The sequence below is a fragment of the Chiloscyllium plagiosum genome, unplaced genomic scaffold, assembly GCF_037043375.1.
Source record: "Chiloscyllium plagiosum isolate Xiang-an unplaced genomic scaffold, Cpla_swu_hap1 HiC_scaffold_10, whole genome shotgun sequence".
In the NCBI taxonomy this organism is placed as follows: Eukaryota; Metazoa; Chordata; class Chondrichthyes; order Orectolobiformes; family Hemiscylliidae; genus Chiloscyllium; species Chiloscyllium plagiosum.
Genome location: NW_028270148.1, coordinates 40,798,513 through 40,812,289, shown reverse-complemented (window position 1 = coordinate 40,812,289; position 13,777 = coordinate 40,798,513). Strand labels below are relative to the sequence as shown.

The 13,777-nt window shown below is 36.5% G+C and overlaps 1 protein-coding gene across 11 annotated transcripts in view; it reads left to right on the top strand.

The window, feature by feature from the left end:
- mta3 (metastasis associated 1 family, member 3) overlaps window positions 1-13,777 on the top strand; it is a 300,725-nt gene that overhangs the window by 159,702 nt on the left and 127,246 nt on the right. For 10 of the 11 annotated variants that reach the window (XM_087991291.1, XM_087991288.1, XM_087991287.1 and 7 more), the window contains 4 exons: window positions 1,103-1,161; window positions 6,882-7,009; window positions 9,687-9,838; window positions 10,747-10,969. In XM_087991291.1, the coding sequence (XP_087847417.1) occupies window positions 1,103-1,161; window positions 6,882-7,009; window positions 9,687-9,838; window positions 10,747-10,969 (562 nt within the window). Of the gene's footprint in view, window positions 1-1,102; window positions 1,162-6,881; window positions 7,010-9,686; window positions 9,839-10,746; window positions 11,061-13,777 lie in introns of those variants that run through there. The other variant, XM_043695692.2, reaches the window with a different exon arrangement.

Sequence of the window (13,777 nt, the reverse complement as noted above, 5' to 3'; positions counted from 1 at the left end):
TATTTTAGGCAGCTCAAGTTTTAAAAAGTCATTGCTTATTATTTCCAAATGTAAAATTACTAATTATTCTGACTCATAATGTTCAAGAGTTCTACACATCATGGCACAGAGTTGCCTTGTTGTTGTGTGTCAGGTTCGTTGGTGCAGGTTTCGGACCAGCATCATGCTCCCACTCATTTTTAATGAAGAGAATCATTGGGAAAAACCAACTCATGATTTCATAATATGTACTTAGAGCAGGCATCCACATATTTATGAAATCGGTCTTTTATAACCCTCTGCTAAATTCCACTTTGTGATGTAGAAAAAGACATAAACAAAAATGTAAACTGGTCATAGTTCATTATTTTGTACCTGAAATGTCCAAGACATTTCATTCAGAGGACTGCATTGGAAATAGACGGATGAGGCAGACAGTTAGTCAGCGTTCACTGAAATTGTTTTTCTTTTAAAATGTTCTGTGCAGTGAACAAGTACTGTTGCAGCCTGTCATAACAAATGACTACACTTTTAAAAGTTAATTTGTGGGCCTTGGGCTTTTTTGATAGGCCCAACATATATTGCCTGTGTGACTAATCGTGACAAGGTGATGGTGAGCTGGCGTTTTGGACCCCTGCAATCTCTGTGGTGTAGGTCCACCTACAGTTGTTGTAAAGCTGATTGTTTCAGAATTTTGATGCAATGCCAGGGAAGGGTTAGCTAGATATTTCCAAATCAGGATGGGGTGTGACTTGTGGTGGAACCTGTAGTGCTGATGTTCCTATCACTGATGCACTTGTTTTTCTGAATGGTATTAATCACAGGTTTAGAGAGTGCTGTTGAAGCAGCCTTGGTGAGTTGCTCCTGTTACGTAAGTTCTAAATGAACTTTTAAATAAATGTCGATGGGGTGCTATGGTATTAAAGTCTGATTTTGTCATTTAAACATGAAATCAAGAGCAAATAGTGGTTAATTTCACTGTGTTTCCAAATAAAGTAACACATCATTCAATTATTCATATGGTCATATCAAGAAAAATAAAGCAACTTAACAGAAAATTGGATGGCACAAGTAATGCTGTTAGGATGATTTTGTCCAATAATTTTACTTTGTTTATTTTTAGAAACGTCTTAAGGCTGCTGAGGCAGAGAGCAAATTGAAACAGGTGTACATCCCAACATAGTAAGTGCCTTTAAACCACCTTTCAATTCTAACACTTAGCATTTCATAACAGAGAAGTATTTTCTAGGTCAGAAGATTATAACATGGATCACAATATTTATGGAAAGTCAAAATGGACTGTCTCACTTATATATTAAAAAAGATTTATCTTCGCACATTTGTCTGGGAAAGTAACCTAAGGATATTTTTCTTTTGAGTTGTATATATTATGGATATAAACCTACAGCATGACATGGCCCTTGTCCCACACTTCAAAAATGTGGGGGTGAGCTCAGTTAGGAGAATATTGATTCTTCTGCATTTAATAATTGCCCATTAGCAGACTGGACACAGGTCTTTTGCTCTTCAGGAAACACAAGTTCCACCTGTAAGAGCTGCAGGCCAATCAGTAGCCAGAGCTCTCCAATATTGGCAGTGCTACTGGGAATGGTGACCAATTTCAGTTTTGCACACAACTTGAAAATGTGAGATACACTGGATTGTGATTTTGTGAATGTTTGATGACCCCAGCAGAGGGGTTGAGGAGCGCGGAAGTTTGACAGACATGGGAAGAAGAAAACTTGTGTGTGTGATTACACTTTGGGAGGGCCTTGTCCGTGTGTCCCCAGGGAGCCCCTTTGCTTGTCAGCAGCCAACACAGACAAAACTGCGGGGCAGGAAGGCAGGCATAGCTCTCCCCAGCACCTATTAAATTCTGTCACTAGTGGGAAAAGGCTGTTAAATAGACATTAATCGACAACCAAAAGGTCCCAATTTGCCCCTTGAACACAAACTGCTCATTACTACCCCTACTGCTGACAAACATGCAATGAGGACAAGGATGGATAGGTAAGTAACACAGAAGCACTTTGTGGATTTGACATATCTCCCCATTCCCTTCACTTTCAAAGCTGCTGACAGCAGAATGTATAATCTTGTTGGATAATCCTACCTGTTGCCCCTTCCATGTTCATTTATACAAAGAACCATGTTCAGTTTCTGATCAACAGCTTGGTTATTCAGTGTATTTTATGTTTTATTAAGCATTGATTGACACATAACTGTCCCTTGAAGTATTCATTCAGTTCAAGGGCAAACATTGATGGGCAATAAATACTTGTCACCAACACTGACATCTCAAGAAAAATGAAAAAAAGTCTCTGTATTCTCCTCCTATTTCACATCCTCCGAGATATTTTCACTGCTCCAATTCTGTCCTGTTCAACATTCCTGAATTTCAGGTCAACTGTGCTATCAGATGCAGAGGCTCACAGCTGTGGAATTCTATCCATAAACCTTTCTGCTCTTTACCTCTTGCTTCTTTTTAAGGTGTCCTTACGTTCATTTCTGTAAAGCGCATTGTCACGTTTTACATGTTAGAAACGCTATGTTTTCATTGTAAACTAAGTATGTTACCAGTGAGCCGACTTTTAACAGTTCACCCAAAGTTTGATAACATTTTTTCAACTTTCAGTTCTGTTATTAATGGATATAGAAGAACACTTGTTTTTAGGATATATAGTTTAATTCTGTTCAAAGTTTGAGCAACTCGACTTTGTGAAATTTGTTCTATTTCAATTACAGTTTTCAATTTAAGATTTCTTTTAAGGTATAAATCAAGTATTGGGAGTATTTCCTGGTAATAGATTTTCATATCACCTCCTCTTGTACTTTGGTTTATGGCTTGCTCAGTGATAAATTTGTCTTCATGTTTTGTGGGAAACCTTAACACAATCATTTTGCTCAGCAGAAGACTTATTTTAACAGGGTTCTCTGTTGGGAAAGTGTCTAGTGTTGGCTTTTCAAGCAAGTTAAAGTTAAGCTGTCAGTCATTTTTAGAATTGGTCACAGGAAGTCAACACATAGTTTCAGAGGAAGGTGCTGGGTTTTTGGGAATTCTCCATCCAGTACCAAGTTTAATGAGTACTAAGTAAGATTCTGCTCTAGAACTCACATGAACGTGCATTGATATCAACCATGTAACTTAAGCAAACTGTCTTTAATTGACAGTACCCTTTATGGCAAGAATTGGTATTGTGACACTCAAGGCTAAGCACCAACTCTTTGCATCAGAAATGTCCCCATCCCCATCACAGAATGCCACCCCAAATGTACTGTCACTCATTAAACCACCCCTTGCTGCTGTATCAACACCTTGTGATGAATTTGTTTTATTTTGTTGTGCAGTTAGTGCCATAGTCAGCATTCTGTGAAAAGTCATAACATTTAACAGTGTTTTAATGGGGTTTGCTATGTTTGACTATTCCAAAATATTAGTTATATTAATACTGCCCAGCAATAGGGGCTGGGCCTATTGCAAGGGTTCAGTGGGTCACTCAGGACATTACGTACAAATCAGGACCATGAGTAGGCCATTCACCCCTCAAGCTTGCTCTGCCATTCAGTAGATCATCTCTCATCTGATTGTAATCTCAAATTCACATTTCTACCTATCCCTGATAATTTGTCAACCTCTTGCTTAACAAGAATTTATCTACCTCGGCCTTAAAAATATTTAAGGACTCTGCGTCCACTACCTTTCAGAAAGACCGTTACAAGACACTCAACCCTCTGAGAGAAATTTTCTCTTCTATCACTGTTTCAAATGAGCAAATCATTTTAGATAGTGCGCTCTAGTTCTAAATTCTACCATAAATGGAAACATCCCTCAGAATTTTATATCTTTCTTTCGAGTTGCCTTTTAGTTTTTAACTCCAGGAATACAAACCTAGCCTTTCCAAATCTCCAAATCATTGATAGATATTGGGAACAGCTGGTGCCCAAGTACTGATCCTTGCCGTATCCCACTGGTCACAGTCTGCCAAAATGATCCATTTATTCCTATTCTTTGTTTTCTTTCTGATGGATCAATCCTTAATCCATGCTAGTACATTGCCTCCTGTACCATGTGCTTTAATTTTGGTAACCAGTCTCCTGTGGGAGAGCTTCTTTAAAATCTTCTAAAAATCTTAACTATTCAACATCAATTGGCTTACTTTTATCAATTTTGTTTGTAACATCCATCCATCCAATTTTCCATTTGCAAGTCGATGCTATCAATGCCTGATTAGGTTGTTTTTAACCAAATATCCATTTGTCACTTATTGTGTGATTGATTCCTACATTGTCCTTACTATTGATGTAAGGCAGATGTTTCTTTAGATCCCTCTGTTACTCTTGCTCTTGCAAATATTACTACACTATTTAAAAGCTTCTGCAGGAATCGTTTTAGAATCTATGGAATTTTGGAAGTTGATTAGTAATGCATGGCCTTCTCTATAGCCACCTCCTCCTCTCTTGGATGTGGACTCGCAAGTCCAGTGGTCCTGTCAACTTTCAGCACCACTGTTTTCTCCAGTGCAACCTTCTGTCTGATTCTTTCCCTACAATCCTGATTCACCCTCGTCACTTGGATCTGTAATTCTGGAAGCTTTCTTGTAACTTCTACAGTAAAAACAGATGCAAAAAAAATAATTTAGCTTTGCCGCCATTTCTCTATTCCCTGTTATAACCTCACCAGTTTCTTCTTTTAATGGATCCACATTCACCATAGCCAAACCTTTCCTTTAAACATAGCTGTAAAAACTTTTACAGTCCATTTTGGACTTTTTTTGTTTGTTTGCATTCTTTCTTATTGGTTTCTTGGTTCTCCTCTTTTGTATTCTTAAAAACTTCCCAGTATTCAGATTTTTTAATATTTCTGGCCACTTTATAAGACTTTACTTTTTATCATTAATAGTCCTAACTTCCTTTATCAGCCACAGTTGACTACTTTGTTTTGAATAATTGCACCTTGCAGAAATGTATAGTTACTGTAAGCCATGTATTAATTCTTTAAAGATTGCCCATTGCTTTTTAAAGTATTTTCCCAATGCAGCTCTGCTCTTTGCAAACCTGGAGGACAGATCTTGTGGCATATTCTGAGCTTTTGAAAACTATATCTTGGGATCACTTTATGCACATACAAGAGAATACTGTAATCTAACCGAGTGTTGTGACAAGGAGACAGGTGGTCATGTCAATTTGCCAGAGCAAATGCAAAATCATGTTTCGAACTTGATGGTATTTTTAACTGTGGGAATCCCAGTTTTGATTAATCAGGATGAATCACCCCAAAATGGTGATTTATTTTCTTAAGTGATACCTCGAAATAGAACTTGGATCACTATAGTATCGATTTTACTTCAGTGTGCTACAGTTCTATAACTGCAAGGTGATTCACAGAGGCTTAAGCAGACAAAAATGGAAGGAAAAAGAAATTAGGAAGGATGAACCAAAAGTTTTGTTAAAGAGATATATTTCAAGGAAGATCATGAAGGGAAAAAGGTGGCTGGAGAGATTTGGGGAAGGACTATCAAAGTGTAGAACCGAGATGGCTGAAGTCATGGTTGTCAGAGTAGCCAGAGTTGTGGGAATATTTAGTTGTTTCTGTATAGTTCTGGTGAATGAGAGGATTGTAAGGTTGGAGGGTCTAAGTAGAGATGGAGGGTGTAAACAGTTTCATACACAGTTAATAAAAGGATGATGTTACAATGGGATTTAAACATGAAGTTCAGATACTTAATTGGAAGCTTTAGGAACCAGATGCTGCTGTAAATTGGCAAAGTCTGGGCTGCATGATTGAGGATTAAGACTTGGTATGGAGTATGATGCAGATAAAAGAATTTTAGAGAGTAGAGGTTGAGCATTCAGACTGGATATGATAAATTTATTGATAAGGATTACAGCAGCAAATGTCCTCTCCATTTTCCAACACTGGCTCCCTCAGTCCAGCACAAAGTCAAAAGGGTTTGCTGATTAGTCTTTCAATGGTGGGAAAGTCATGTGGCTTCTGTTAAATCCCTAAGGCACCACTAAATTGCATTGACATTGGAATAATGGGTATTGTTTAACTCATTCATGATCCTTATTAACATCCTGCTGTTGGCTTCGGTCCTTCTATCCTCTGATTTATCGAGGAAAACTCTCCCACTGCTGAAAAACTGACAAGGTTCCCTATATGAAGGGCTGCATTAGATCCAGCCCATTGTAGTCCACTTTTGCGTTCCGAGTATCGTTGTGTGTAATTTAGGATTTGCTCTGTTTAATTTTCCATCAACAATACTTTTGTCAAACTGAATCTTCCACTATAATGCAAAAGCAAAATACTGTGTGTGCTGGAGATCTGAAATAAAAGCAGGAAATGCTGGAAATAGCCAACCAGTCGAGTAGCATCTGTATAACGATAGTTGATACTTAAGTTTCATCAACCTGAAATATTATCATTGTCTTTCCCTCTACTGATGCTGCCAGACTTGTTGAGTATTTTCTGCATTTTCTGTTCATACTTGTGCACTATTGCTTGGTAAAAATGTGAAGGCTTTTCCATAGCTTGCATCACCCATTCAAACACATCTTCTGATGCAGCATGAGTGCCAAGTTGTTGCAGAAGATGACAAAAACATGTTTTATTTGTACCGATGAGAAATTCTTCTGAGAGTTAGGCTAAGCATATATGAGTCTCAAAACTGCAAAAATATTAAATTCCTTGAAGTTTAATGTTTACTATTTTGACATTACTTTTATAAAAATGTGACATTTTACAGGAAATTAATGCTGAGCATATTTCAAACAGTTGCTGCATGTGGCTCCAAAAATGTGTTTTATTGGCTTTTTTGTTCTTGTAATTTTTAAAGAACCAATTTTTGTCATACTGTTTGCCTACAATAATTGAATGTGTTTTTTCTTTCTCTTCAATGTAGCAATAAACCTAATCCCAATCAGATATCAGGTGTTAACGGTAAGCCTGCTATGGTGAATGGTCCAGTTGGAGGAGTACTTCATCAAACCCAGAACTCAAGCATAGGCCGGCCCTGTGAGAGTTGTTACAGTGAGTACTATTAAAACTAAACTACTTAAGTAGAAGACCAGAAGGAACATGGTGCAACAACGAGAAGTAAAATTTCTAAATTTAAAACCTATCTGGCTGCCTGGGGATTAATTGAAATCATTAATTCAGGTACTTAGTAAAATCCTGCTGTGTTTTCTCTCCAAGCTTTTTCTCTTATTTAGCTTTTACAGTGTAAGCAAAATCATACTGTTATGATCATCATGGGGGAGCCTTAAATCAAAATGATCATATTTGCCAAATTATCCCAGACAAAGAAATTAGCAAGATTTCTATGTTTTATTTGAACCAAAGCAAATTAACCCTGAATCAAAAGGTCAATGGTGCGTTTTAACCTAATTTCACTTTAAATTAGTTGATACAATAAGCATGTCTTACAAAATCACAAAAATTGGGACATTGCCTATAGACCTGTGGCATCATGTGTTCCAAAGTTTTCTTCTTTGGTAATTTGGATCTCTCTCCCCTACTGAATCTATTTGGCTCTCAAGCTGTAATCACAAGCAACCATGTTGTATTTGAAGTTCCCAAAGACTGGTGTTGCCTGAATGGCACACTCTCTCAAAATCTTCCTAGCTAGATACAAGACCATCTTGATGGCATAGTTGCCCCAGAAACCATGATCCCCTTAGAGACTCCCTTTAATCGGTTTAATTGGCTCTGACAAAATTGAAGCATAGCAGTAAAATTGTACAACTCTCAATTCCTGCTCTAACATTTGCAAACTGCTTTCTCTTCTATTTATCTGTATTATACACGTAGCTCCTTGTAAGTGTGTCTTCTCTGTTGTTACCTGTTGCATGTCTTTTTTCTGGTTTTTGAATATTAACTTCCTGGTGTTACTGCTTCCAGGTCAAAGATCACCATTTTGAATCATCATTTTTGTTTAAGAAATTACAATTGCCATCTTTACAATTGACACAAACAATTACAAGTCCTTTTCAAATGTTTCTAAAACTAATTACAAATTCCACAAATATTTTAAACAACTTACAAATTTTCCAAAAGGAGTTGCTTCTGGGTCAAAGGTTGTAAACTACTCCTATAAAGCTTTGGGTACACTCAATGCAACCTTTTTCATACTGTTGGGGCTGCAGTAATTCTGCTTTGTGACATTTTCTGGAGAGATAACAGCATGGCATTGTGACATCTGTTATGGATAGTAGTAGTTTGGGGACTAAAGAACTGAATTGTGTGGGAGGAACATAAGTGGAAATATAAATGGATTCTCATGTTGTGTGATTAAGGATAGAGGAAAAGGGCCAACTTCTGCATTGCATGGGAGATTTTGGAAGCTCAAGTTGAAACATTATTTTGGGCTAGCGGATATAACTTGGTTAGAAAGAAAGAATAGCAGGTATGGCTACTAAATCTACCGATGATACCAAGATAGCTAAGAAAGCAAGTCGTAACAAGGACACAAAGAAGCTTAATTACGAAGCAGAAAGTGGCCAAGAAAGGAAAACGAATCCTGCGTGCTGGATTCCATTACCTCGTGGAAAAATCATGCCTTATGTGCTCATTCAAATTAGCTTTGTTAGTCAGTGACGGAAACTCTCAAACCTCAGTAAACATTATTGAATCAAGTGATAGCCACCTTCATTGTTGATGTGTACACACTCAGAAATTGAGCTTTAGGTCATAGTTGACCCCTTCACCAAAGTACATGAGAAATTGGAACTTCAATTAAACACTCTGAAGGCAAAGATCTTCTCCAATCAGATCCCACAATAAAATAGGCCTACCTTGATCCCCGCATTTAATGTCAATGATGCAAAGTCCTGGTTCCTCTTGAACTTTGATTATTATGATATTTTGATGCTAGATAAATGAACAAGTTGACGGTCTATCCAGCAAGCATGAGGCTTTAAATGGAGTGAGTGCTGCAGCCTTCATTTAGTTATTTTTGCTTGAACAGTGACTCATTCCAGGAGCTGCCAGTGCTTTGATCTAGCATGCCTTCATATGATTTTGTATTTGTCCTTTTGAGAAAAATAGGTGTTTGTTATAATGAATGTAAGCTAAGCATACATTTGACAACCATTAACATACCGATACTCTGACTGAAGTTGGAATTGGTTTTGAATTGAAGCCAGTGTAGGTTGAACAGCTTGGTTCTGTGGGTTACCTTCAAACCTGAGGATAATTTGTTGGAGTTGACATGAAGTATTGCAGCAAGGAAAGTGGAGAATAATGTGGATGTAATGACACAGAGCTGTGTTTGACCTCACTTTTCACTGAGGTCGGGTTTTGGTGGTTGCCTTGGTGATGGTAACTGTTTGAACATCTTTGTGGAGGATGGTGACAAATTTCTCAGGGAAGCCAAATTTGAGAAGGATACTAAATTGCCTGTATCATAGTCAAATGGGATTCTGATTAAGTTTAATAAATTCGGATAATTAAGAACACATTGTATGTTACCTGCCTTCTGTGGATTTTGTCCACAAATGGAATTTTATAAGTTTAAAATATAGCTCTGATTTCAGTATCTTATATATTAGAGGAATCTATCATACTGAAACCATATCATATTAGTCATACCATATCTGTTTTTGGTTTTAAGCTAATCATGGTAGAATGAAATTATGGCAAAATTGGAGAAATGTCAACTGATTTGAATTTTGTTGTTGAGCAATAGTTCTGTTTTTCTTTTTTTCAGCCACACAATCCCAACAGTGGTATTCCTGGGGACCTCCAAATATGCAGTGTAGACTCTGTGCTTCATGCTGGACCTACTGGAAGAAGTACGGTGGTTTGAAGATGCCTACTCGAGCAGAAGCAGAAAAAATGTCACCCGCAGATGATGTTTCGGTAACAAAAAAACAGAAAGATTTGGACTTGTGTTCACTTGTGATTAGCTGCTCATGCTTTAGAGTTCAAATATGATTAATGGACCAGTTTAGTTTGATTTTCTTTATACCAGTACTAGTTCCTATTTTTAGGTTCTGGCAGTGGGAATTATTCATTTCTATTCAGTAAATTCCTTTCTTTACTGTTCTTTCTGATAATAGTGTGACCTGTTCAAATACGATTTCAAATTAATGCTAATTGAGCTCTTCAACTTGGTTACCTGAAACTGTTTTAGCATTGTGATCTATTAGATCAGTCCATAGCTATTTTTTGTTTCCTCCTAATTGTGAAAGTGTGCCTTTTTATCATAAGTACGTTTTATGTGACTTACAGAAATCCATTATGGCATAATCTTGTCATGATTTTATTAAAAGTACAGGGAAACCAACTTCAAGGAAAGTTAAAAGTCAAACTGAGTTTGTTATAAATATTTTAGATAGATTTATGATATTGCAGAATGCACTCTGAAAGTTTAGGCGTCCCAGAAATTGCCATTATCAGTAGTTCGAATATAGTTGTGTCTTAGGTTTGTCCCATGTCCGTTGAAGTGTGTGCTAGTCACATAATTAAGCTTGGATCTGGAGCAAATTGAAATACAATGCAACAATATAAAGGGAAGTTTGAGAGAGGGCTATTTTGCATGGTAATATAGCTGGTGTTCAGTGTCTCTACTGCCTCCTAAAGGATATTTGTTTGCCTTGTATTTTTTACATCTTGTGTGCATTCAGAGGTTGAATTTGAGAGTTCAGAAGATTTGACTTCATGAGTGTCAGTTACAAATGCAGCACCGTTGTTATTAGAAAAGTTATTTCGCACAATGCAATGCATTTAGTGACTAATTAAGTGTTCTCTTTCTCTATTCTAAAAAGGAGTCCCACATAAGAAGCGTCTTTCATCATGGTCAACTGGGGCATGGTGTACCAATACACATTGATAGTCCAAAATCTACTTTGAAGACTCGTCAGTCTTTCTTCCTGCAGACCACACGTCTTACAAAACTTGCCAGGCATGTCTGCAGAGATATTCTGCAACTGAAACAGGCGGCAAGGAAACCATTTGTTCCGATTAACTGTGCTGCCATTAAGGCAGAATGTAAGAACTTTTTAAATTCCTAGTTTTGAGTTTCATGCTTTCACCATTCCCTGACCTAATGTTTGCAATAAATGATACTTATGACTTACTACATTATTTATTTGTGTGGAATTTTTTAAAATTTGTTCAAAAGTCTTCTATATCTGTATGTGTTATTTTCTGAACAACTTCAAGGAAGACTGTCTGCTTCAAAACTTAAGTAGGAGTAAAATTTCAGAGAATTAGTTTTTGAATAACTGAAAGGTAATGGAATTAATTCAAGATTTAAAAATGCATTAATCTAAACAATCTGTAACATAGAAAAACAGTATTTGTTTTAGAACATTGAAATGAAATTGGTTCCAAGTCTTTGAAATTAATTGATTCTGCAATACTTAGTTTAAAAACCATAATAAATTCACAAAATTTGATCCAATACCTAATACCTGTAATTTTGGTTCCTTCCAGAACCATATGTCTACAAGCAAAACATTAATTATTGAACTATATACAATATACTAATTCACAAAGACCCAGCCTTCTTAAAACTGTATAATGTAGTGTTGCAGCGTACTTTCAAAAAATAACTATTTTTATACACTACGAATAACTTAAGAACAAAATAAACTGAATAGACTGCAAAATGGATATTTTTTGCAGACTTCTTTCTTTAGGTTGATTACATTGTGACTTCACGTCTGCTGCTTTAGCTGCAATCAAGCCATTCTAGATGTCATTTAACTGCACAAAACTAAGACAATATAAAAACATAAGAAATGTTATGAACTAAATGACTGGCAAATATCTATTTGTAAGCAGAAAAACTGTAAACATGGTAATAATTGTTTTTGTAATTTTTTTGCACAAATGTCAGTTGAGGATTCTGAATATGGTGCAATTGGTATTCAGTTTACTCTTCAGTATGAAAATTATAATGAAACTTTAAGTACAAGAATTCACCATGACAGTTTTTTAGAATATGTTTCCAACATCGATACTAAAAGGAATACCTATCCCTTTAATGTTGCAAAGATGGTGTAAATGTGTGGACTCCTTTTAGTAGAAAATGATTAGCACCTTTTGCAGCTACTCTTTGTTTTATTTCTTTCCATTTGCGCATGTTGTAAATTATGTAATTCTTTTTAAATGCTGCATGCAGCTTCTAATTTTACATAATCACAAACCATCTTCATAAGTGTTCCATATTCTGTAAAAGCCTCTGATTGACAGCATACTGCTCTTGCAATGCAGAGATTGCTTGATTAGCACTTTGTAAAATGTGGAAAGAACTGGAAGTGAGATTTGCAAGTAATTATTTTGAACAAGCTGACATTTTGTAATATCACAACTGAATGCCAATTAATTCAGTAGTTCATGGATGTTTGTGGGATGCTTTTCATACTATGGGAAAGTTCAGCATAAATTTCCTGAATTGCTTGAATTGTAGAAGAACTCTTGAGCTTTACAGAAACTGTTGTGCAGATGTGTGTGAATGAATGGTTTAATTAGGCATTGAAAGTACAAAATGTCAGCAGTTTATACAGTGTATTTTTTCATAAAGGTAATAATGGTGTGACTTATCGGCATGCTGCTTTTTCAGTGTAATTAGGTGAGTAAAAATGGCAGGCGTTTAGAGAAATCTATCATGATCAGACTTTTTTTTTAATCTGCTTGTGTAGACAATATTTCAATATCCCAACAGCTGGGAGATGAGCAGAGACAGTAAATACAATGGAGGGATTGTGTTTCTCAATCTCTTCCTTCCAATTCCCTATTTTAGTTTAACTGTTTTTGGAGATGAATAAGACGAGTACTGATCCGCTCAAAATTTGCTGGGCCTCCAGTGAAGATTCCTGAGTGGGGTGCCATCTGCTTTTGCTGGTTTCTGCCTAAGGCTTATAAGTGCAATCAAAAGAAAATGCTAGAAACTTTCGGCAGGCCCGTTAACATCTATGGAGAAAGAAGTAGAGTTAACTTTACAGGGATGTAAACATTCATCAGAATTGAAAAAGGTTAGAAATGCATGATATTTTGAGAAAACTTTGGGAAGGGGTCAGGTGGGAAGAAGAACAAAAGAAAAGGTCTCTGATAAGGTGGAGGACACAGGAAAATAAATGATATAAAGTTTAACTGGAGAAATGTAGTGGGAATGGGTTAGATGTAGAAGAAAGTATGTCTCAAGGCTTGTGAGTGACTGGAAAGCTTAAAGCAATCAAGAAAGAAATGAGAAAAAAAAACAAATAATAAACAAAAAGGGGTTTAAGATCATGATTAAAATTGTTAGTCTCAATGAAGGGTTCAAAAAGTAGTAAAGTGCTCAGTGGAAAGATAAGATCCTGCACCTTGAGGTTAGGTTGAACTTCATTGGAACACTATAGCAAACCAAGGCCATAAAGTTATGTGGTTATCGTGTGCATAGCGAATTAAAATAGGAAGCCAGGATTGTGCTGTGGACTGAGTGGAGTCTGAATGAGATAAATAAAGAAAAACAATATTTTTAGAGAAAATGTGATTGACAGAATACCTTAAGAAATAAATGAGAAAAGAAATACATTAAAACCAATGGAGAAGTAAAGTCAGAGGGGGGGCTCTCACATACAAAATTGTAAAACTTGATGTTGAGAATAAAAGGTGCCTTGATCTTCCTAATTTAGAAGAAATTATGAAGTGAGCAGTTAGTACAGAAAGTGAAAGAAATACAAGAAGCTTTTGGGACTTTGAATGATGAGAAGTGAGGAATTAAAAGTGCAAATCTTGTATCTCCTGTACTTGTGTGTCGAGGGTGCCACAAGAAGGGAAGAATCTGTAGATGACGACACAGTGGATCAG